A 26,870-nucleotide genomic window follows, 5' to 3' on the forward strand; every position below is an offset into this window, starting at 1 on the left:
ATGGTAATCACATCATAAGTTATATACATGTCGAATCACTTTGTAGTGCACTGAAACTAATACAATATTGTATGTCAACTATGCTTTAATAAAAAATTAAAAGCTGCAAATGTAAACATTTGAGAATGCAAATTCTACCGGGGTGCCACAAACATGTATACATATTTTAAGAGATGTTGTCTTAAAATGTGTGTACATTTTTTAGCACCCTCTGTATATTATATAGAGGTATAAATCCATACTCTCACATTTTTTGCTTTGTTTCTTCCCAAGAGAAGTAGGATAGGCATAGGTTAAATGAATCCTTTTGAAAAACATGAAAAATATTTGCTTTTTTAAAAAAGTGTTCTCTAAAAATGGAAAGAAAGAAAGATTATTTTACAGTAAAGAAAGTTTCTGTGCAGATACAACTGTGGGCTTTTCTACATGTTTCTGTAGACAGTTCAAGCTTCTTTTGACATCATTTTTAATAAACAGCAATACAATCCCAGATCACTTGAGTAAATGAATGCATTTGCAACATTCATTTGGCACCACATTCTCTTGATGATTATGGCATTTGATATGTTCTTTTTTGCCCTCTTTGTCAGCCTGGTTCTTCATGTCAATCTATAGTCTTTTATGTGGTTAACTTGACAGATGCAGGAAATTGCTGCCAAGCTTTGAAATGAATTTTTTCAGCAGTGGCATCTGGGTATCAGATGGTCCTGTTGGCTGGCCTCTTGTCTTGCTGCATGTTGGTTTTAGTGGGGTCTGGTGTAGCATCACCTGTTGCTATGCTCCCTTTTCCTCCCATATGTCCATTTCCTGGGATTCATGGATGAATGTGAGAATAAAAGCTCTGATCTGTCTTTATTTCAGACAAAATTCTTCAGAAATATGTTAGAAAGTGCAGAGTTCTCTGTCTGACAAAGGGATACTTCCCTTTGGCTGGCATGCCTATCAGCTAATAAGCTGCTTACAAAGACCGAGTTTTTAAAGTCATTTAAAATGAAAGGCAAGGAGAAGGATGATGATTAATTAGTGGAAGTGCCAGAACTGCTTTATTTCTTTGATTCACATTAAATTAAAATGCTCCCATTGTTGTGCAACATAATCAGAAAGAAATTGTATATTTGTTTTTATTATATACTTGTACTTTATAAAGCGAGCTTTCTAAATTCGAAAAGGAAATTATTTCCTCTGAAAGCATTATTTTGTCTGCTTGTTGCAAGCCAGAATCTCACTGTTTACATTTGTATCATATGTTTAAAACACTAAATAAGAGCGATAGTAAATTGCTCTCATGAAGAAGGCCTTCCTTGTATTATTAAGCCATAGTGAACGCAGGCCCTGGGAAAATCCAGAGTGTGCTAAAGCGCAAGGCCGGCTCTCTAGGTCCTGCGCCCTGCTCTGACGGTTATCTCCTCGCTGCCAGCACCTCTTCCATTCTCTCTCTGCAGTACTACAGCTTTGCAAAACCCCAGGGGGAACCATTCCTACCATCCACTCTGTACTCCCTCATAGGCAGGGGCTTGTGAAGTTAGGTCCTTCAGTGTTCTCTAGCCTTGTCATTCTAGAGCCCCTAGGACAAAACAGTCCTCCAACTGGTTAAGATGTTATTCTTTCAAGGGACCCAAATTTGAGTTCTAGTCTATGCAATGACATCTTCCAAAATGTTCTGCAAAAGGCCCATGGGAACATAGTATGGCCCTGGTGAAGCTTGTTCTTTTCTAAGGTTGGGTCGACACCAGGGTGTTTCTCTTCCCGGATCTTAGTAATGAAAACCTTTCCTGCATTATTTGCAAAGAAAAATTCCCAATGTCATATTTATGAGGGAAACTGAGATTAGGTGTTTCAGTGAATTGGGGCATTGCCGCAGCTAAACTGACCCAAGGAAGGGTACCACTGAATTGGTGACTCTGCATGAGGAAAAAGTCATTATGTGGTATATCTCCCATTTTCTCCTCACTGTCGTCTCCTGCACTTTTATAATTTGCCAAAGATAAGCAGAAAGGCAAGGAAGTACACCTGACTTTAATGTTGTTTTCTTAATAAAACAATTAACAAAACAAAATAGAAGCAAAATACTACAATGACAAATATGCAACAAATACTCAACGTGTTTCACTCCAAGTTATATGAGCTTTCATAATAATTGCAAGCTGCTTACACTTTGGTAAACCTGCCTACAAAAAAAGCAAAAATTATTCTTCTGGAAATTGGTGATGTCTGCTCACGATCCTAATAACAAATTTAACAGCTATATTTATTTTAAAGTTAATACTTATTAAATTTGATTCCAAAAGATGTTTTAATGATGCATATTTTCTTTTAAAAAAGTTAGTCTGTAACTTATTGATTGCTTGTCATGTACCAATGATTGTGCTAAAAACTGTGGGAAAGACTGATAAATTATATGTTACCTGCCCTTAAGAAACATGTTTTTATTGAGGAGCCTTGAAACAAATGAGGACCGAAGAGAAATGCATTGTTCAACTGCTAGAATATAGTAGTTCCTAACATTTATTGGGTGCATACTGTGTACCCAGTATTGTTTTAAATGATTTGCAAAATCAAACAATTTAATTCTCACAACAACCCGATGAGGTGGCTTCTGTTACCTATCACCATTTTTCAGACAGGGAAACAGAAGCACAAGAGGTTAAATGATTCACTCAAGGTCATTGGTTGAGCCAGCATTTGATCCCAGGCCACTTGTCTCCAGAATCTAAACCCTTACCCACTTTATTATACTACCTCTAATGAAGGTGACATTAAGAGTTGGAAAGGAAACTAGGCTAAGCCCTTTGCTCTTTCTGAGGCTTTACCCTGTCAGTATCCTAACAGGGATGAGGGAGAGGGTAACACTGCTCTTCCCCATTTTCAGTTTCTCTCCTTGGAGAGACTTAAACACCCTGTCAAGGAGTGCAGTCTCCAGTTCCCAACATTTCTACATGCCATTTGCATCCATTTCCCCTCTTTCATAAATTTCCTGTCTGGTCCAAAAAAATCACTTAAGCTTGTAACGCCTGGAGGAAGAGGTTTCTAATCCTGATCAGGTCATTCTTAGCTCTGTTGTTGACACAGTCCTTACTTTGTTTTCTCAGCCTGATGACAGGTATATAGTGGACCCTCAATGAGTTTTTGGTATGAATTAATACTGAAGGAATTGTGAATAATATTAATTGTGAGTGAACTTGCCCATGTAGGGAAACTATGGAAGTGGCTGTATTTAGTAATGACTTTACTTATCTCCTAGAAATAGAGTGGAAACTAATGTAACGTTAACCTAGAAATACATTAAGCCTATTAAAGTACATACAAGGCGCTATAATTATAATTGCAATATGAATATTTGCAACTTCTCTTTAAGTAGATTATATATTTTCAGACTGTTACCTTTTTATCCTTAAATTTGCATTTTAGGACCAGTTGTATAAAACTACAGATAGCATCTTCTTTCTATTCTTTCTGTTTCATGGTGGTGGTGGTGATTTGTCTCTATACTACATTCAGGTCCTATGAGAATCCTCATTTCTTTTTTTTTAACAGAAAGGTTGTGGATACCATCTGGATCTGTTAATGGTGGCTGTCATGCTCGGTGTGTGCTCCATCATGGGCTTGCCGTGGTTTGTGGCTGCCACTGTTCTCTCCATCACTCATGTCAACAGCCTAAAACTGGAATCAGAATGTTCAGCTCCAGGAGAACAACCCAAATTTCTTGGCATTCGGGAGCAAAGGGTTACTGGGCTTATGATTTTTGTTCTTATGGGTTCATCAGTGTTTATGACCAGTATTCTGAAGGTAATGGAATCTGTCTTTATGAATTTGAGAGAAGGCAGAATATATTTATTATTGTTTAAGAAGTTTCATTTGATTCTAAGCCATCAATTTGCAAATATTTGTGTGGCATATGATGAAAGTGATGAATTTCTTTACTACATTTATGTAACTTCTGAACTCGGGAAATGATGTGCTATATTTTAAAATCCTTACAGACATAAAAATTTAGTCTAGCACAGTAAAATTTGGTGTCTAAATGATTACCATAATTTTGAAATGGTGATAAAGTTGTGGGCAAGAGTCACTCATTTCTGACTGATTTGTGACCTGATTTCACTGCAGACCTACACAAAAGAAAGCTTGTATTTTCTTGTCAGTGGACAGATATATTTGCAATCAATATCACCTAGTATAAGACAGAAGTACAGAGATAAGCAGTGTCATGGTCCAGGCCACATATGCAGTTTTATATTTTAAATGTTCCATAAAATTATTACATGGACATCATCATTTTGTATACTTATTTTTTATATTTAAAATAATGAATCCATTTTGAAGAGCATTACAGAGTAATTATTTTTTTCATATGATTTTGGCAGATATTTCCAAGGTGTGTTATTTATATCTTAAATTAGAACTCATTTTAGTTTGTTATAATTTGAACATTTTAATCGATTACCTAATCATTTATAAGTTTACTTGTATTTAATTATTTCACAAGTATATTTGCAAGAATTAATTTCTATGTTATATAAATTATTATAGAGCTGGATGATGCTGAGATGTTCCAAAAAAAGAGAAAAGTTGAACAATCCACATGTTTACAAATATCTGGTATAATGTAGGAAAAACATGTGTATATTAGCTCCATTCTTCACCTTTAATCCAAATATCTCACCATTGTGAAACAAAATTGAAGTTTCCCTAAAGTAGCATAATAGTAGTATTGTTTACTATGTACCATGTGTATATTTAGAGATTTGACCTATTAAATACTCATAACAATCCTATTATTGTCATTCCTTTTTAGATATTGGGAAACTAAGACACAGAGAGTTTAGGTAATTTACCTAAGGTTACACAGCTAAAAAGTGCTAAAGCTGGTGTTTGAACACTCTCTACTGGCTCTGCCCTGTACTGCTTCTAAAACATTTATTTATTTTTTTATGTTTTTCTTTGGTAAGTGCAAAATAGCATGGCCACATTACATTTGAAAGTAACTTGTGCCTCTTCTCCAAATGTTCTTTTACAGTTTATTCCCATGCCAGTGCTGTATGGAGTGTTTCTTTATATGGGTGCTTCATCTCTAAAGGGAATTCAGGTAAATTACTTACAGTAACACAGGTACATCCATGATGATGTATCTTAAGGTCTATTGATGCTAAGATGTGATAATTAAGAAAATGACATCATCTAAGGAGCAGGTTTTAGACCACAGTTAAATTATTTCAAACTGGTCAGATTTATAAAAGTTAAAGAATATCCTCTTCAGCATATAAAGTTCATAATCTTAGGGTATGTTCATTTACCATAATTATATTAAAACTAAGAGGTTTAGATTTATAACTCTTTTAATCTTTGATACTGTAATCATGGTTATGGATATCCATGAGAATAGGAAAAAACTTTATGCACAAAGGTGTTCGTTGTTGCACATACTTTCAAAATATTGCAAACAATCCAATTCTCTAACTTTAGGACACAATTGAACAGTCTATGGTACATTCACTGAAAAGTGATAATTATAGCAACAATAAAAGTAACATGGTAAAAATGTTTGTGGCATAATGCAAAGTGAAGAAAAGTAGGAAAATAAGTTGTACTTACCACAAGTTTATAAAGCTATGAGTGTTGGTCAGATTGAAAAGCAAGGTGGGGAAATGAAAACAATTTGTTAAGATAGTGAGATCCTGGGTGGTTTTTTCCTTTTATGTTTGTTTTTCTGTTATTATGATAATTGTATTTATAGAATTATTTTAAAAATTAAACTAACAATAAAGGTATAGGGTAAGTCAGTTTCAAAGTATAAGGGAAACCTTAGTAATTGTGTAAGCAAGTATTGGTGAAATAAATACAGTTGTGTTGGTTTCCTGCTGCTGCTTAACAAATTACTATAAAACGTAGTGACTTAAAACAGCAAACATTTATCATCTCCTGGTCTCTGTGGGTCATGAATTTGGGAGCAGATTAACCAGTGGTGCTGGCTCCAGTTGTGCCATGCGATACCATGGGGATTCACACAAGGGTTGCAGTCACCTGAAGGTCTGCATAGGGCTGCAGGCGCATGATCGGAATGGCTCCTCACAAAGCTGTGGGCAATTGGCCACAGCTCCCGCCTGGCTATTGGAGGGAGGCCTCGTTTTTTTGACACATGGGCCTTTCCATTTGGCACTGAAGTGTCCCCATGACATAGAAGTTAACTTCCATCAGAGTGAACAATGAGAGAAAGAGAGAAAGTTGCTGTGCCTTTTGACTGAGTCTCCAAAGTCGCCCGTGGTTACTGTCACTTTTTACTATTTGTTGGAAGTGAATTGCTATGTCTGGCTTGCACACGAGGGGAAGGGAATTAGACTCCATCTCTTGAAAAGTACCACAGAATTTGTGGACACGTTTTAAAACCACCACAAGTACATTCTAAATCTTTACAGAGGCTGTTGACAAATTGTTCCCACTTATGTTACTGTAGTGGGTTGAAGTAGTGTTCCCCTCAAATTCATGTCCCCCTGGAATCTCAGAATGTGAACTGCTTTGGAAATAGAATCTACACAGATAATATCTGTTACGAATCCCAACATGAGCTCATCCTGGATTTAGGGTCCACTCTAAATTTAATGACTGGTGTATTCATAAGAAGGGAGAGGACACTAGTGTATTTATAAGAAGGTTAGAAAGACCACATGGAGATGAAGGCAGAGGTTGGAGTTTTGCTGCCACAAGCCAAGGGATATCAGGGGCCACCAGAAGCTGGAGAGGCAAGGACCATTTCTTCCCTACGACCTTCAGAGAGAGCATGGCCCAGCCAGCACCTTGATTTTGGCTTTCACAACTATAGGAGAATAAATTTGTATTGTTTTAAGCCATCAAGTTGTGTAAATTTGTTATGGTAGCGCTAGGAAACTAATATAGATTTTAACTTAAATTTGAATAATCTTGTTTTCTAACTTAACATTATTGATCTAAAATACTTAAATTTTCTTCAGAGACTAATTTTGAAAGTTATTGAGTTTACAGTTTTTTTATGTTGACTAAAAGGAAAATATAAATTGGTGCTTTTGCTATGACACAGCTTGACTCATTGCTATTCAAAGACATAAAAGAAAAGTCACCTGATGGAAGGTTACGCATTTGTCAAATTACCACTTGTTAAGTGGAACACAGGGCGTGGGATGGTGAGCTGCGATTCAACAACAGACCACAACAGAAATTAAAATAGAGGAGTTTATTGCTCACAGGTCCTGGAGGAAGTACCTGGTCTTGGGTCACACGGGGAGGTTAAGGCAGAGTGAAGACAGAGAGAGGAAGAAAGGACCTGGGGCACATGCTTTTGTTAGGGTCTGTGGGTAGAGTGCATGTGCATTGGCGTTCCTGGGCTGCGGCCAGACTGGTCAGTTCAAACCAAGAGAGCAGGGTTTTGGTAAGTTCCACAGGAGTCTTATCTAAGAGGTACATAAGGGGAAGGCAGGGGAAACTGTTGATCACACAGGCAATTGGGGAAGTCATATTAGGAACTTACATTTACTTGTGACTCTGTGGGTTTCTATCTAGGAAATGCAATTGCGTGAGAGGCTAGTGTAGTTTAAGGTCACTGACGGCTGCTAGGCTAAACAAAATGGGTGCCGAGACAGCAATACCATGGAGTAGCTTAGCCGAACTCTTGACACTGAGGGGCAGGCAGCACAGGAACTCTTTTCCTGCATGAACAACTAGCCACCTTCTGACTGCAGAAGAAGGAAAGCCACTTAGGCCTTAGGACAGCGCTGGATGTTTGAACTGAGGCAAAACTTGAATATGAAGTCACTGTAAGCTCATCAAACACCCAAAATAGACAGGATGACTCTTCATCGTGACCCTGGGTAAAATGAACTTGGGAGAGGGAGATAGTTAAGAAGTGTGATGCATTTAATTTTACTCAAATTAGTTTTAAGTGGGTCATTTCTAATTTCATGTATGAAAAGTGTATTTTGAAAGAATTGATTGGGTAAGGCAAATAGGAAAGAGTACTGAAGAGGTTTTGTTTATTTATTTATTTATTTTTGCCTTTGGCAAAAGTTCCACGAGAACTAACTTCATCTGTAAGTGAAACGTATTTATTATTAGGCCCCAAGCTCACATAAATACAGCAGCAGAAGTTTAAGAAACAAAGTAAAATCATTTTGATAGGTTTCAACCGATTCCCCCCCCCCCCCCCTCCACACACATGATTTTATACTCATGAGGTTTAGAACTAAACAAGAATGTGAAGTTTCGGAATTATTTGGGGTGTGAATCTTTCAAGTGAAAATTGAGGAAAACATTATCAAAGGCTCATGAGAAAAGCATAATGAGTTTTACATAGCACAAATGAAACAACGAGCAGGGTCTCACACTGAGAAACAGGGTTAGTGAAAATTTAAGTCAGCCCCGAGCTCAGGGAGTTGAAATCCCTATTTGGAATTTTGTGGTTAATTCAGTGCAGAAATGGTAAATTGATATTAGGACAAGATAGAAGCCAAAGGCAAAACTCAGAATACATTTGTCATTACTTAAGTAGTAATAAATATTTGCTGAATGCCAACAGTTCAAGGAGCATGTTATTTAGTTACTCTATATGTTATAGGAACCTATATTTTACCTGATTATTTGGCAATATTAAGACACTTATTATCTAGGCTTTTCACTGTGCAACATGGCAGAAAAAAACAGATCACAATGTTCTCATGAATGCTGTTTCTGTACTCAGATATATAACCACATCTATATTCATTCCGACACTTCAGGACTCCAAAGTAAAGCAAATGTGCCATTTAAACTATAACAATTGAAGCACCCACACACTGAAGTACACTTATGCAATAACACAGCTTAACAAATGGAGAAATGGTGGCTGGGAAAAATGAGTTCTGTAGAAACTGAAACATTCAGTTATAAGACAGAAGATTTTACTTTGTTTCTTCCATAGTCCCACCTCCACCATGTACCAAATTTTGTTTGTTTAATGACATGTAATTTTAAGAGATATTTAGGAGATAGGAATAAAAAGACCTAATGAAATATTTATGGACAGTATGGAGAAGGATGAGCCAGGAAAAAATTCATCACTTAGTACTCTGCATAGAAGGTTTTCAATGAATTGTTTGCAAGGTATTAATAGATATGAATAAATAAATAAACGGCAGATGAGCTAACTTATATATGATTCTGGTTTAGATGATTAAGGGAAGATCCTGCCATGTCATAAGACAGGTGCACAGAAGGAAAGATGGGTTTATATTGAGTTTGGGATTCCTAATATACATATAAGCAGATTTTGGTAAAACAGGATATTTGGACCCTGACACTTGACTCCGTGGCACTTGCCCCTTGGCATATTAGAATCATTTTGGAACAGTTGATGAGAATTGCTTGCAATTTTCTTACAAGTTAGCTAAGAAATAAAATCAAATATTATTCTTTTGAAAATGCATAAAATCTATTACTGTAGAAATGACATGAAAGATCTGACAGTGATGAAACTATATTCTAAATAACCACTTCTTGTTGGAAACATTCAAAACTGCAAAATTTGGCCTGAGAAATATTAAACAAAATGATACACGTAAAACTGACATGCAGTACAGTTTGTTAGTAAGTAAAATATGATTAAACATTTAAGCTTCCTGTGAAAATTTAATCTATAAAATTTGAATTGAGAAAATTAGCTTTAGTAGATAAAAATAACCTCAGAGTCAAAACTATAACAGTAATGTTATATAGTCCAAAAATAGTTGTGCTGTCTCTATGGTAAAATTTAAACAGAAATAACATTGATCCAGATGAAAATCATTTTTATAAAATACAACTGAAAAATATATAAATGTTTTGACAGTGTAGTATAAGAAATTGGTCAATCGTTAACAAAATTTGTTCTGGAAATACTTTGTTACCAATAATTCATGTAGGTTGCATCTTTAAGGCTAAGATATTTGTGTTTGTAAAAACAGCCCCAAAACTGTGTTGGGAATCAAAGGAGCAAGGCTAAAACAGCAGAGTCAAAATAAGAAGGTCAAACCATCCTACTCAGCCGCTGGATGTGTGCCGAGAACACAGGAGATAGAGCGGAAGTAGAGTTCTAGGTCTGGGAGTCTTTAGCCAATGTGTGAAAGTTGAAGCCATGGGTGTGGCTGAAATATTCCAGGACAGAAGAAGATAGAGAGTGGGAGTCCAGGAAGCCCTGGTGTTAAGGGGCAAATAAAGGAAGAGATTGTGATGTGACAACGTAAAAGAGGATAATGCGATATTCTGTTTCTCAAGGCTGTACTCTCTCAGGTAGCAACATTTACCATTGGCTTTACTAGTTTTAATTGTTTTAAATTACAAGCTGTGTCCATAGTCAAGAAAATGTGGCCAATTATGAAAACGGAAGTGTAGTATTTCAGTGTACACATAACAATCCTTTGGTCCAGATGCTCAGATGTCAACTTAAGTGTGATTCAGATATACCGTATATTGGACCACATTAAACCTTTACTTATCCTACTTTTATTGTTGTCTGTAACAAGCCATTTATTCTGTTTATCTTTCAGTTCTTTGATAGAATAAAGCTCTTCTGGATGCCTGCAAAACATCAACCAGATTTTATATATCTAAGGCATGTACCACTTCGAAAAGTCCACCTCTTTACAGTTATCCAGATGAGTTGCCTTGGCCTTTTGTGGATAATAAAAGTTTCAAGAGCTGCTATTGTCTTTCCCATGATGGTATGAAACCTCTTTTTCTCTTTCTGTGATTTTTCTGCTCTTATTGGAAACCTGTGAACTGAAATTGGAACAACAGAGTAATTTTTAACAATTAGTGGAAACCCTGGTATAAACTTTAACCACTAAAACTAGTGTCTATGATTGGGTTTGAGATTATATATGAATTTTGGTGATTCATATTACTTTGTCTCTATCATTCTGAATATTGGTAGTAGTTTGAATTAATTGAAGTTGGGTGGAAAAATGTAAACTTTCAAAATTTAACATTTTTACAGAATTGTACACCTGAAACCTATGTATGTAACTTTACTAACAATTGTCACCCCAATAAACTTTAAAAAAATAACTTTTAGAATATACCAGGAAATCTGAAAAGTTAGGGGGATTTTTAAAATTAGGTTTCATTAAGTATTTCAGACAAGTTTCAAATATTTCAAAAAATATACTGAATTTGAATGACTGTAAATCATTTAAAATATTATCAGCATAGATGAGAATGGTTTGATTTTATTTAAAATAATGCAAACTATTAACTACATGTATTTAAGAAGACAGTCAAATATATTTTATAGGTTTTTAAATAGCTCATTTAAATGACTCCTCTAATGAGTAGCATCATAGCTATTATTCTGAGGTTGTAGTCAGAAAGAGAAATGAAGGAAGCAAAAGTATAGCCATATATACATATATGTATGTATCTTCAAATTTCAGTTTAGTCTCAGCCCTAATTGAAATTGATGTGTTTCTACTGAAAAACAAATTTATAGGTCTCATTTCTATGTTTTCCCTGTTTTACACTATTTTATTATTTACTTCAGGTGTTAGCTCTGGTATTTGTAAGAAAGTTGATGGACTTTTTGTTTACCAAACGAGAACTCAGCTGGTTGGACGATTTGATGCCTGAGAGTAAGAAAAAGAAACTAGAAGACGCTGAAAAAGAAGTAAGTCAGAGCAAAATAAATACAAAGAGAGCACTTGCACATAATAGCTCTTTGCAAAACTAAATTATTATGTTTATCTTTAGATAGTTAATGATTACTAACAACTAGGTGGACACGTTTGGAAGATTAATGTTTAAAATCAAAAAGTTGAAACGTGAAGAGAGCGAGAGCACGGGTTATACAAGGAAATCAAATCCTAGTGAAATATGCAAATAACTTTATACTTCATTATCCCCTAAATTGTACAGTTTATTTTCCCTTGTGAATGACAAAAACTTACTGATGCCTAATTATTTCCACATTATGGTCATGCAATGATTGCTTTTTGGTGGAATGTGTAAGAAGCAAAAGGAGACATTATCACTGTTGGTATTTTTCTAGGGGACAAAGTTTTAATCAAAAAATTTTAATGAAAAGATAAAATTAGTTATTCTTGACATAGATGAAGTGCTTAAGTAGAACATGTAGATATTATTTGCTTTCAAAGTGATTTAAGATTGAGTAAATATTGTTTGAGAAACTTTTGAGATTTAATAACTTTCCTGGACTACTGATTTATCCTTTCTGTTTCATATGTTAAAACAATTTAAGTTTTATGATGTATTTAAAGTTCATGTGTAAATCTGGGTCTATTTTGAAGGTTAGTAATCATAATATTTTTAAAAGTATATAAAAACTACAAAGAGTAGATATGGAAAAAGTTACCAGTGCATCATTTGGTAGAATGATTGAGCCCACAAATTATAAAACAGGAACAAAATTTCCATGTGAAGATGAAATGAAGATGAAAGAAAATACTTGATGAGAATTGTACATTATTCTTTCCACTTTTCCTTCTTCCACAATCAAATACAGTTAATGTATTCAATTTCTTGTCTACTGTGCTTTTCTCAAACCATGGATATATCCCTTTCTACTTTGGGGAATCTGCAAACATTTCAATGAGCTTAGGTTTTATTTAGTCATTAGGTGAGGCTTGATTAGGACACAAAGTCTAATGAGCTTTATGCTCAGATGTTTCTACAACTATGGCTATCTCATATGTGACTATCTGGCATTTCTTTACTTTTCCATGGTGTCCTATCACTGGCAATGAATTTCCACATTTAGAAATTGATCACAATAATGTATCTTAATACTATATGAATATTTCAATTTTCCCAAATACTGTAGGAGGCATATTTATACTTGTACTTCTAGTAATACTTATTTAACATTAAAAATATCACTTTATAAAATTATCACTTCTTTATTTTTCTTTCTGGTACATTTTTATTTAAGTAGGAGAGTTTATCTTAAATAATGCTTTAACCAGGGTATTTTGATAGCCTCTATCTGTTTTTTGGGCTTTTTTTAGATAAGGCTTTGCTATCATCCTCAGATACTATTCAAGAAAATTATGACACAATTTGGTATAAATTAAATGTAAATAAGATAGACACTAAAATATAGAAATTCTAAAGTGAAATGATCTATACTTGAGGTAATTAAAATTATTCAGGTGGAAAACGATTTCCAAGAAGTTTTAAATTCCAGAGAAAACAATTTTGAATTCAAAACTCCTTGACCATGAGCAACCCTTCAGTGTCTCTGATAATGAGAATACCATTACGTATACTGAAGCAGTAACTTACAAATGTAATTTTGCTTTATTTTCCTGCTTTGATTTCCTGTCAAATGTCTTTACCATTTCTGTAGGGAAAAGCTAGCAACAGCCCCAGCCATCTAATCATCCTGTCCGCAGCATTCTCCTTAGGCCACATCCATACCATGGAAGCTTCTTACCCTTCTAGAACTTTGTAAAATGAAAAATGATATGTATAAATAACAAATTATGTTTAATATTTTCCCCTTTTATCATGAAAAAATTAGATTCTCCCTTTATATGTCTGTGAAGTAGGAGAGAACAAATTTGATAGTAATCATAAATTTATTAGAATCTGCCATTTCTACTTCCCAGAACCATTCACATAGCATATGTATAATACGTATATGCATAAGTGCCAGATGTCCATTCTGGAATTAATCTCAGATTGACAGAGACCCTACTTAATGAGCTTCTCTCCTTTGTACGTTATAGACCCACTGTACTCCAATGGGTATTTACTGTTTTCTGATTATGAAGATAAAGATTTTAGAAGGAATTACATAGTACTAACTTTCCTAGAACTGATGTTTTCCAAAAGGATACAAAAAATAGATTAAAGACTTAGTGAGGCAAATTTACAGCGGTATCCTTCAGATCTGCGTGTGAGAAAAAATGGGGGAAAATGCCTTGCAATACATTAACCAGCCAGGTTTACAGACTTTTAAAATCTCAAAATAGATTCCTATGATGATACTTTCATGTGATCCTCAGTAAAAGGAAAGAAACAAGAGAATCAGGAATACAGTGAAGAAAAAGTCCATAATGGAACATGATAGAGTCTGACCAATGAAGAAAAAGATAATTCTCCATCTAACAACTGGGGAGAGAAAAGGAAGTTTAAAGATGTTCACTTTCTAACTTGGAATTAGTATTAAAAGGGTATGATCAGTAGAGAGAGTAGGAAGATTTAAGAAGGATTGTACTACAACTTAAATTTTGATCTATTTTCTGCTCGGTCTCCTGGATCTCGGGATTTCATTTTCTTAAGGCTGTGGACTCCACTGAAGGATGTGACCTTCCTGTGGCATCTTATGCCAAGGCCTGGTCTTTCCAGAGATTGTGCATCAAGGTGGTAAACGGACAACTTCTCCAGAAATGTTGCATTTCTGCAATCGCTCTAATTAATTGAGTGATTGTGATCTGGGAAGATGATAAATAGCAGAAATGTCTCAGCTCCCTAAGACTTGAATTTAAAGTAGGCTCACCTCTTGTCCTTTTGATGATAGTTACAAGCTTGTACTTTTATCCTCCAGGGTTTTCCTATCAGTAGCCCACTTCTGGTCTTACGGCATTGAGAAAACATTAGTTTGACCTTAAAATTCAATAATGAGTTAAGCAGAATAAATAGCTACACAGGCCAGTCCAAGGTCGCAGAGCTTCTGTTCCAAATTTTCATGTACTTCATGCATATGCATATGCATATGCTTCAGTTTTTAGAAAGAAAGGATTATAATCAGGATAGAAATGAATATTGGAACCCTGACATTTTGCACATTGCTCTGTGTAAAGGGAAGACTGCAGAATCAAATTCTGGATGTCCAAATGTGCTCAGAGTATCAACATGCTTTCCTTCCTACTGTATTCTCCAGGACATTGTACACATTTGACAAAACGACTGCTGTTAAAAGCAGAAAGCCCCAGCAGAATGTTTGCTCCTGGGTGTGGGGAGAAGGCAGCCAATGTTCGACAAATCCTGGAAATTCAACTCTGGACAGTGATTGTGATAGTGACACTTCTTGCTTTGTGGGAGATTCACTCTAACATATATGCTGCAGGAAAAAACAAAATGGGGGCAAATGGAACTTGTGATCTGTATGAAGCAGGGTCATGGGCAAGGCTGAGAGGATACAAAAACAATCTAAAAACAAGTGCAATTAAACAAATTATAGAGCATGCCTTACTGCTAAGAAAGATCAGGATTGGTTGTAGATTTGGAAGTACGGCCTATGTTATTTCTCCTTGAACCTTAGAGTGAGACAAGCATCTTCTTTATCAAGCAGCGGGTTTTTCAAGGGTAGTCCCAGGACCTCTGCTGTATCAGCCAACACCCGCACTGTATTAGCAATGCCAATTCTTGGACCCTACACCAGACCTTCTATTCAAAACTCTGGCGATAGGGCCAAAAATCTGTTAGCAAGACCTCCAGGTGATTCTGATGTGTGCTGAAATTTGAGATAATATCTTTCCTAAAACCACAGAATATGTATCTTCTAAATCCAAGGGTACTCTATCAGAATTTTTGTAGTTTATAATAATTTAGTCATTTAGAGACACTGAATAAAATATTCTGATGGAAAACATATGTCGCATCCATCCATTTATATCAATTCTGTGTGTACTACTCCTCTGCCCCATTTTTCTTTTCAGCTTTCATTGTTAAAGTAAATAGTTGTTATGTATTGGCTCTTCTGACTGTTGGAAATTTTAAGAAATACCTCTTAGAGATATAACATTTTATGGTTTTCAAAATATTATACATACATGTATATATGAGTATAATATATTATGTGCGTATATATACACAAACACTATGCGTAATATTTGCATCATTACCTATTTTATTTGTAATCAAGGAAGGAAATGGTAAACATGTCTTGTGTTCTTTGGCCTTGTTTTCCTCTTAGATAACATAAAGGGGTTAAACTTGATTTCTGAAATCCCTTCCATTTCTTAGGATCTATGAATTCTAGAACTGCTGAATATTTTCTCTAGTACTCTAAGCATTTTTGTGGACATTGGCTCTGCTTGTTTGTACTTTGGGCTATTTGAGGACTCCTACATAGATACAGACTTTACCTGAGAAACGGATACAGTAGCAGATGCTTCCTCTTTCACTGAAGGTAGAACATTTGTTAGATATCATGGTATATGAATTGTATTTTTTATGCTACCACAAAATATAATTCATGATGTAATTTTATGCATAACATTGTATTCATCAAAACACTCCACAATTTAACTCCAATTTTATTTTCCACTTCTACTCAGCACAGGCCTTTGGCTACAGCCAGGCTAGTTCATTGTCATGCAAACACATTTTATTTATAACTGCCTTTTATCCGTGGCCCACGTATTTTCTTCCTGCCTAGGGTTTCTTCCTTTCTACTATCAAACTGATCAGATAAGACTGACTCAGAGACCACTTTCTCTGCTGCTGTGCTTTTTACAGTGGTCCTCCTCATCCTCTGAGAGTGGGTTTACAGCTTTCTTTTTATTGCTGTATCCCTGGTACCTGGCCGGCTGCCTGTCATGTATATAATACTTAATACGTATTAGTTTAATGGATTCATGAATAGCTCCTGGATTATTCTTCTTGTTCACTGTTTGTCTAGCACATATTACATGCTCAGTAAATGTTTGAATGCTTTTGAATAGGTTAGTTTTTTAAGCATTAATTTTCCTGCCTCGTACTGAATATAGCGTTAATTGTCGTCCACTTGTTCAGTATCTGAAAAATGCTTTGACTACCTTTATCAAAAGATGGTGTTCAAATTACAGTATAAAATCCCTGAGTCAAATTGGTGACACCCCTCAAATGTCCTTGGATAAACTAATACATTGTTTTGTACACCTGAAACTAATAAAAAAAACAAACAACGTTGATCATCATCCTTTTAACATTCAGAATATTGTAGAATTTAGCATATTTTTGATAGACCTTGTATAAATGAAGTGCTGAATGGAACTCATTTTGAGGTATTTCTGACTTAAAAACTGACGGGTATCCAGTTAGCTTTATGCTCTTGCTCTTTTTCGCTGTATGATTGCGATGAACTAGGTTGTGATTGTCGTGGTGGCTAGTGCCCAATTTGACTGCTTCTCCCCAGACTCGCAGCGTTTGGCTTCTTCGGAGTGCAGCCTGGGGTGTGCCGGCCCTCCATCCCGCGCTGGGGCCCACCCAGCTTCCTTCTGGCACTGACGGCAGCGGCTGCTCTGCCTCCCTTCTCTGCAGATAAGCATGGCTTGAAAATGCTATCTTTAGAGGTGATGAGTTTTTGTTTGGATAGAATTATGACTAGTATAAAGCCCACACATGCTAACCAGCCACGGAGTGCAAAATAATTATTGAAAGCAATTTGAGAGAAAAGTGGAAAATGATCTGAGGAAAAAAACAAAATTGTTCCCAAAGCATCGGTCCAACTTTCTGTTGTGAGACTGAATCTTGAGCCGTAGTTTTCTACTGCCAGGTAACCTAAGCGTCGATGGTCCTGATCTCTTCAGCTTTTTTGAATTTTACTCTTTAGTGAACCTTTCTACCTGGCTTTTTGACATTTTATTCCAAGTTGGTCAGAAAAGATATATATCTTTATATATCTATATCTATATCTATCTATATATTTGATGTATGTTTGATATATATTTGATATACATAGATCCACCAAGCTCAGCTTTCAGTGGACTATCAAGAAGAGAATTGGATTTTGCTTATATCTTGGTTTTACTTAAATAACATTGGGATCACTGAATGTTTCCTCTTTATGTCCTTCTCTGTTCATTAAAGTTACTTTTCTATGGAAAATGTAATCGTGTCTACCTCAAAGGATACATGTGTTCTGTTCATGGCCTCGGTAATGTGCATATAGGTTAATATATATATGACATATATATTATGTTCCATGTAGAGTGACTAATCCATTTGCAAGGCATGCCTCATTCTACGCTGCAGATTTGCTCTGCTCAGATGCTTAAATGTGTAATTTCAAACCAGTGGTACCATCTCTTCACCTTAACTTAGTTCCAATAGTATTGCCAAATGCCAAGGGCAATAGGCATAATACATAAGTAATAAAATATATCTGATGGGTCTTAAAAGTTTTTCTTTAAAGAACAACAGAGGAGAATAGAGTTAATTTCTGTAATGCAAAGGAGTAACAGACACATGTCATTGGTACCAGAGAGTATAAATGTAACATAGGGTTTTGGTGGAAGGGGTGGTGCTTATAAGTAAAGAAACAGCAGAGCCCATGCAATTGCCTGGTCTCTCCATTATTCCACAGCATAGGCTGGGCATAGATATTCTCTATACAGCATGGGAAGGCCCCAGCAGAGGGGAGCCTGCTTTGGTTAGCAGGTTGGATCTGTAAGAGAGCACCCCAAGAGTGAAGGAGCTTTAGAAAACACCATTTCTTTAAGTAATATGGCTAGGGCTATTTAGCCAGGTGGCATGTAAGTTGAGAGCCAAGGTCTGCAGCCTTGCATGCAAGGACTAATGACATCAGCCAAATGTATCTTTCTGGAAGCTGGTTTCAATCAGCCAAGCTACTGCTAAGCTACTAAAAGAGGGAAGGCAATGAGCCTCTAGGGGTATCCCTGTTTTCTCTCTTCAGTTCCCCTTTGGTCAGGGAGTCACCTAGCTCTTCATCTCTGTACAACTTAAACTTCCGTTTCTGGAGTTTGAGCCAATAATTCTAACATTTTTAAATGGTCCCAAATAGTTCTCTGAACTAGAACATTGCTAATGGACCCGTTTAAAAATAAATGCATTAAACAGGAGCTATAATCTATAGATAACTAAATTTCTTTTTTGGTGCGTGGAAAAAAGTTGACGATAATATTATTGAAAACTAAACCAGGACATTTCAGTTTGGTAGCATAAGATTATCTTCATCCCAAAGATACAGTTTTACAATGTTATATATAAATAAATAAATATATAAAGCATTTCTGTAAGAAGAAACCTGAAGCATAAAACAAAAGCCTAAGATGCATCCCTAACTGGAGAACACATCAGTGTTTCGGTCCATACAAGAAGATAACTTCTACTGTCTCTTTCTAAGTCTCTCAGATCTCTAAAGCAGTGGTTCTCAAAGTGTGGTCCTCAGATCAGCATTATCAGTGTCAACTGGAAGCTTATTGGAGATGTAAATTATTGGGCCCTACTTCAGACCTACTGAATCAGAGCTTCTGGAGGTGGGGCCCAGCTATGTGTATTTTTAACAGGCCCTCCAAATAATGTAAACCAGCATTTGAGAACCACTGCTTTAAATGCACCCCCTCATTCCTTTCTAATAGAGTATTCTGGGAATATGATTTCAGCTTTATAATAATGAAAATGATTACATTACCCATACTTTTGTCCTTGTAAAATTTAGATTAATTTAAAAAGAAAATCTGCTTGGAAATTAACCACGTTTTACATGGAGTGACATGAAGGAGATTGTTGTTAGCATTTAAATTACTTTGTGGTATGAGACTCTCATTAATTACTTATGTTCTTGGTAGCTGGTGCTTTATTGAAAAGACCTGTGCTAGCATTAATAAATGCAAACAAAGTGGAAGGTCCTAGGGTTAATGAGATAGTGAAACATTAATCTCTGTTCCTTCTTCACTGTAAAAGGGAGCTTCATGAGATTCACTTTATCTATTTTACATTTGTCTCTCCAGGAAGAACAAAGTATGCTCGCTATGGAAGATGAGGGCACAGTACAGCTCCCATTGGAAGGGCATTACAGGTAAGATAAAAACAATTTGAGGAATGGAATGTGTTGTTATGTACTCTACTTAAAGTTTTTGTAGTGTGTGGATTCCTATGGAGGTTTGCTGAGATTGTGTTAGAGTAGAAAGAACTGAAGCTAGGAATTAGATGATCTTGTCCCAGTACTAAGTTCTGTCTCTAAGAGCTGTGCGATTATGGCCAAGTCGCTTAAAATGAAGGGGGGCAGGGAGCTGTTGTTTGAAGTCTTTTCTTCTCATATTTTATAATGGATACAAAAGCTCTCTTTCATAGCCTCTGCAAGTAGCACCTGAAGACAGATCCAGATTCAATTCTGGGATAAATGAACTAGGTATTCACTAAATTGATCACAGGTAAATGTTTGAACTCTGGGAGGTCACCTCTTAAAAAAGGCATTTCCAAAGAGATAATCTATTTCCTGAATTGAAAGATTCAGCTATACCAGTTATTTTAGGAAATATTTATGTAACTCTCTAAAATAAGATAATTGTCTATCATAATATAAGATCCTGTATTATATTATATTATATTATATTATATTATATTATATTATATTATATTATATTATATTATACCCAGTATTATATTGTATTATACTATACCCAGTCTTATATTAAAATAAGACCAGGTCTTATGTTAATTTTTTCTCCAAAAGACGCACTAGAGCTGATGGTCCGGCTAGGTCTTATTTTCGGGGAAACACGATAGCAAAAGAAAGCAAACTCGTAATTTATAATAAAAAACTTTTGAAAGCTTTTGTCCAAAAATTATGTATATGGTCTCAAAGTACTTAGGATAATTTAAGGCAATACCAGTAAATAAACGGAGAATACTTTTCTATGAGGAGGAAATTTGTCATAGTGTTGAAAGAAAACAGGGGAGAATCTTCTGGATCTTCAGGATCTGACTGTAAAATCATATTCCCTAGATTTAAAAAGTATAATTGTGTACTACTTAAGAGTGAGCACAAGTTTAGAAGGTGTTTTATCTTTTCTTAAACAATATTTAAGTTTTAAAATCCTGTTGATTGTGCAGTTGAAACAGTATATTCCCCATGTATTCTATAGAAACCTAATCTCACGTGGTACCCTTTCAAAAGGATTGTGTGATTAAATAAGTTTGGAAAATGTCCCATACTGTATCCCAGTTCAGAAATTGACAAACCACATTGGCATATTAAAAAATCTAAATAGTACTGCATTAAAAAATAATTTAACTGTTTAATACAGCATTTTCTAAGCTCTTTTGCTCACAAGACGGTCACATAACATCATTAAAATCCTGTAATCCAAAGGACACTCTCTTAGGAAATATTATACTTCATCTTAGGCTTTGAGTTACCAAAGGCTGGATAGATTAGAGAAGTTAAAAATTGGGCAAGGGAAGGACCTGCGAGACCCAAGGTTTTGCTCTAGACCCTTAGTTTTTCTCTTAAAAGCTGGATTTGTTTCCATCTTGTGAACAACCGCCAATGAGGGTCATGTGAGTTTAGCCTAGGATTTCTGTAGAACATAATTTTTTTCACAACAGAGTATCTTTTCTATGTGTGGTAAGAAGAGTGCGATTTTCTCGCTCAATGAAACTTTCCTTGACTTGGCCTGTGATGTGTCTCTGCTGCCATTTGGTTGTGTTTCCGGCCCTGGGAATGTTTTGGATCATTCTGAAGGTCTCCTCTAATTGGTGCCATTTTTAAAGTGTGAAAAAAAGCTCCCAGCATGGTACTGGTGCTGATATTACAGGCTCCCCCCAGACATTTGGAAAGTGTTCTGCCAAATACACAGGCTGCCTTCACTTACTCAACAATATTTATTGAGTAAGTACGAAGTCCCAGTCTCTGTCTAGGTCTTAGGGGAATAGCAGTGAACCAGTGGACCAATGGTCAAGAATTCTTATCCTCATGCACTTTATATTCAAGTAGACTAGAGGCAGGAAGACACAGAAAATTAACAAATGAACAGGTACTATGAAGTTTTCTGCTGTGCTATGAAAGTTAGAGGAAGAGACTAAGCAATGAATATGCAGAATCAATCTCTGTAATGAGAAATGAGTTTGGAAAACCATAGGCAAAACCAGTTTCTATAAAACTAGAATCTTTTTTCATAGATTTTTTTTTCTTAGTAATTAAGGAAATTATTCAATACTTCTTCATTTTTAATTATCAAAAATACTATAGGGCAGCATGAGACTGTCCTATATTTAATTTCTATCGCTAGAGAATGTCAGTTACTTATTTAATGTTTATTATTTCATTTTGGGTAAACTCCTATCCAGAGATGACCCATCTGTGATCAATATTTCTGATGAAATGTCAAAGACTGCCTTGTGGAGGAACCTTCTGATTACTGCCGATAACTCGAAAGATAAGGAGTCAAGCTTTCCTTCTAAAAGGTTTGAATTCTAAAATAATGTGTCTTTATGCTTATCCCAGTCATTTTTACGACATGAATCCATGAGCAAAAGACTAGTAGTGGTTTTCATTAAATTTAGATCTAAAGTATTTCAGAAAATTCTTTTTAAAATTGGGTAGAAATGATCACATTTGTTATGTTTTTCATCTCCTTTTCAGATTAAGTACTCACTCCAAAACTAGGACAGTGGGGAGAAGTGGTGCTATAAATGAGTCCCAGTGCGTGACATTTTTGGACATTCATTTTGGCCGACTCTTTTGCAGTAGGATTTTAATGTATTCCCTTATCACCCACTTCTCAAGACCTCCGTAGATGTCTGGCCACATTTGCACTCTCCCATTTTCCTTTTTAAAACCCATATGGCATATGAAATGATGATTGTGTATTTAGTATATTTCCAGTCTCTTATTCCAACCCCTTGAAAATCTTCCCAATCTTCTTATACTAAAACTTTCAGCTCCAGAAAGTTCTACCCATTCCTACTTCTCTGTATGAAAACATTACAAACAACTCCTGTTGTTGTGGATGATAGTTTTAAATGCATGCTGGAGGAAGTGTGTGTCCTTAAATATCAAGAGTCATCCTAGGATTTCCAACTGATTTTCCAGAATTTATAAATAAGAATTCAAACCATCAGCCTTCTTAGATGCTGATCTCAAGAAAAATCTCTATGTTATGCTAATATCTCTTCTTATTAAAGAGCAATTGAGGGATTTGGGACAGTGTTTAATTATTAAGTTCCTTTATTTTCATGACCTTAAATTAACTTTTTCTACTTAATTTTTATATCACATTTTTGTCATAAGCTCCCCTTCCTAATCACTCTAGAAGCTGATTCCCCAAAGGTAAGACCCTCCCTCAAACCTATTCCTTGGTTGTATTTCCTTATGTTAAATGGTGTCTTCTAGAAACCTAGTCAGCCTATGTTCTCTGTGTGAGTTTTGGGGAGGCAAAAGGCAGGGAGAGTCGTGGGCTTAGATCCATAATCAGACTGAGTGTAATGGTGTTCCTATGACTACTCAGCTCTGTAAGAGGGTTTGGAACTTGAGTAAGCTTCTTCCCCACATGACTTAAACAAATGCATCAGATATAAATCAATGAATCTCACGGAACTGTATTTAGTAATGGCATCAAATTTCCATATTGGAAACAGAAAATTTATCCTTGAATTAAGAGATTACAAAGCTGGGAGCTTCCATTTATGCACCACCATGCTTCCAAACCTACAAGCTTTATCTGGCTTCATGAGAAATATTTGGAAACATGGGCTAGAAAAAGAGGTTACATTAGACTTAGAGAATATTTCTTGTTGCTGGTTTTTGTCACCCCAAAATGGCATGCTGCTTCTATGTCATCTTGATCCCGTACAGCATAAACAAGACAAACGGTGGATGTGCAGTGTTCACCCCAGAAATCTGGGGGTTAGTTCTCTCTTTCTTTCTCTCTCTCTCCCCTCTCTCTGTCTCTATCTCTCCTTCTCTCCTTTATTCTCTCTCCCTCTCTCCTTCCCTCCCCACCCCACTCTGTCAACTACCTCCAACACTCCAAAGGAGGTTAATATGAGTTACTCAATAGGCTCTCTCAGACTTTGGGTTGATGTTTTCTGTCTTTTACCAGGACTTTAAAATCTTCATGTATTTCTTTCCTTGGCTCCAGCAAAAGTCATATTTTATTCTAAAACATGCTTTATCTTCCTTTCCCTGAGATCCCTGCTACAGTCTGATAGAGTAAACCTCACAGTAATTCAGTTTTATTAGAAGTCTTGGAAGAAAATCAGAGTTATGAGAAGGCTAATACCTCAGACCCATTGAAATATGTGCTTGTGGACCTTTCACATTAAAAATATGGCATTTCTCTGATTTTTAAAACACGAACTCCAGGTTTATGGGCTCAAAATAAAATGCCAGCCATGGGAATTGCTGGAGAACTTGAGAAAATCAGACTTATAGATGGCTTTTCTTCCTGTACTATATGGATCAATATTGCAAACTCTTTCTCTGTTTTTCTTTGGGTCAAGCAAAAGCTTTTATGTCATGATATTTTAGGTATTCCTTAAAGTAAACAATAAAGTCAAGTGATGCTTTTCACCAGAAAAACCTAGCTAGTTGTTTTAAAAATATGTACTTAAATTACTTCAGACAGTAGAATAACTCTAGTGAACAATGTAATATGCTTTAAGCAGATCCAATTTAAAATACACCGTCCTTTATATTTTGATATAACCACTTGGTTTTTATTCTCTGCACATATGTTCCCACTAACATGAGATTAAAACTATTGTGAAATGAAAGTTTACCCCGTTTTTTTTGTTTTGTTTTTTGTTTTTGTTTGTTTTGTTCACCTTTATATGTGATAAAATCTGAAGCTTTCCATGTGGAAAATATCTCTTGGTTAGTTAGTGGTCAGTGTCTTTCATCTTCATAACAGTGGAAACTGATGCAATGAGTGTGGCTTCCAGAAATCCTAAAACCACCAATACTGAAAACAACAATATCCCCCCAAACCACTGCTTTGTCTTTGTATCTGTTGAAGGCACTGAAGTATGATGACCAGGAACAGTAAAAATTTTGTGCCTGCTAGAGTATCCATGGGCAATAAAAGGCCTATAGACCAGGTTACCAGGGTCTGTATCTCTTGAGACCTAAACTGGCTTCTATGCAGTCTTTGATACTTCCATCCCTGGTTTTCCATCCTATCCCATGTTATAGGCCCTACATGCCTACTAGAGAAGCCTAGATACCTTTTCTTAGTGGAGTTTGGAATAACAGTTGTATTTCATCTATTATTTCATTCACTTTTCATTGTCAAAAATATTTTATCCAGTTTAACTGAAAGAAGGATCTAAGAACTAACTGCAAATTCTACGACACCTGTGGGATGTCTAATTTGATCCTAGTTCAACAATGCTGTACATGCATGTGACAAGTCCTCTGCAGCTTATTGAATAGATTGGTGGAAATAGGTCTCATTAAAAACTACGTTGCATCAGAATAGGTAAGCAACTGCTATGTTTTATAAAACTGACAGCCAAGATTGACGTTTCTTGGAAGATACCTGGCAACATTAGGAAAATCAACACTTGGTTTGGCCCTGGTGACAGAGGCTAGGCTCTGGGACCACCCTTCCTGCTCCACTCTGTCCCCCCACACCCACCACTTTCTTCTATCCTGGATTCTCCTTCTCGCTCTGATTTCCTAGGCCCTTTCATGACTGCTTGGTAAATGTTGTTCATAACAGCTCTTTTGGTGTCATTGAAAAATAACTGTTTCGAGATTGCTTAGCAGCATGGAAGTAGTGGGTCATGTTTTGCTTTCTCTTGAAATATTACTTCCTTATTTATTAAATTGTAACACCTCAAGGGCAGGGACACTGTCTCATCCATGTTTTATCCCCTGGTCTTTTCAGATTACTATACAATACATGTAGTATATTTATTACATTAGATATGTAATATATGTCATATCATATATGGCATATAATAGATATGAATATGTTTATTATAATAAGCACATAATAGATATGGTATATGTTTAATAAATATAGGTAATAAATATATGTAACATATTGACCACAAGAAAATCATGTAACAAGGAATAGAGTACTAGTCCTACAGTAAGAAAATTCAAGTTGATAATATTTTTCATAGATGTTTTGAGCTGGATATAAAATTTCTGCCTCATAATGTGCTGAAATCTAATTTAATACCCAAACCACTGGGTTTAAAGGCAAAGCCTCAATCATAATCAATTGTTTTGTAACCAAACAACCAGTACAACCAATGCAGGACGTCAGGAGGAAGCACATCTGTGAAGCCAGTTGATGTTCCGAATCTTTATTTTTTGGGTGGGTGACTAGTAGCCATGGGGAATTCGCTCATTTATCAAAAGGTTGTGGAGCAGAACATTGCACACATAGGAAGTGCGCATGTGTAGAGACCAGCGTGTCTCTGTCCTTGCAGGTAGGATATGTTATTCTGTCTTTCGAAAGATGAGTTTATCGGTGTTGGGAATGCCAGCCTCAGAATCTTGGTATTTGAGCTACCACAGAACTTGGCCATCTAGTCCAAACTAATTCATGGATGGGGAAATAAAGTTCCAGAGAGGTTAAATAACTAGCCCAAGGTCATACAGCTCATTCTTAGCTTCCAGAAACTGGATGTAATCTTCCAGTTCCAAGCCCAGGGCTTCCCCCACTGTCTCATACTGCCCTTTTTCATTGGTTTTATTTGGCAGAAGAGACTGGGAGCCAGGTAGAGCCCAAGGAAAAGTTAATTTAGAAAGTAGGGTAGCAGACACTTGTCATATGAACGGAACTTAAAGTAGAAGAAAGTGAGTCATGCAGACAGAGGAGTTAAAAATACAGAGTTAAGGCTCTCAACACATCATGTGCACACTGTCATCTCCTCTCATGGAAGGAGAAAAGACAAGGGAAAAAAGTTGCTTTGCTTTGACCTGTAAGTAGTGTGTGCTGAGAAGTGTGGCAGGCACAAACCTGGGTGCCATAGACACTCGCTCACACCAGCTCTCAGCACTGGCAGCGTGCCACAGATGGCAGAAGCTCCGGCACTTCTTACCTGATGGTGCCGGGTGGTGGTGACAACTGAGAAGGGCTGTTTCTAGCTTGAATTGGAGGAAAAACAATTTAAAAAACACACTCTTAGAATATGTCTAAGTTATTGACCATTATGAAAGCTGCACAGGAGGCCCCATAGAAATAAAG

At 36.0% G+C, this 26,870-nt stretch overlaps 1 protein-coding gene across 16 annotated transcripts in view; it reads left to right on the forward strand.

Moving 5' to 3' along the window:
- Positions 1–26,870, forward strand: part of SLC4A10 (solute carrier family 4 member 10) — a 255,985-nt gene that overhangs the window by 225,972 nt on the left and 3,143 nt on the right. For 5 of the 16 annotated variants that reach the window (XM_074337123.1, XM_019727280.2, XM_019727282.2 and 2 more), the window contains 6 exons: positions 3,535–3,786; positions 5,018–5,086; positions 10,527–10,700; positions 11,519–11,641; positions 19,674–19,741; positions 22,015–22,131. In XM_074337123.1, the coding sequence (XP_074193224.1) occupies positions 3,535–3,786; positions 5,018–5,086; positions 10,527–10,700; positions 11,519–11,641; positions 19,674–19,741; positions 22,015–22,131 (803 nt within the window). Of the gene's footprint in view, positions 1–3,534; positions 3,787–5,017; positions 5,087–10,526; positions 10,701–11,518; positions 11,642–19,673; positions 19,742–22,014; positions 22,132–22,309; positions 22,934–22,957; positions 22,997–26,870 lie in introns of those variants that run through there. The other 11 variants (XM_074337115.1, XM_074337114.1, XM_074337108.1 and 8 more) reach the window with 4 other exon arrangements.

Source organism: Rhinolophus sinicus, linkage group LG01, assembly GCF_036562045.2.
Source record: "Rhinolophus sinicus isolate RSC01 linkage group LG01, ASM3656204v1, whole genome shotgun sequence".
Lineage (NCBI taxonomy): Eukaryota > Metazoa > Chordata > Mammalia > Chiroptera > Rhinolophidae > Rhinolophus > Rhinolophus sinicus.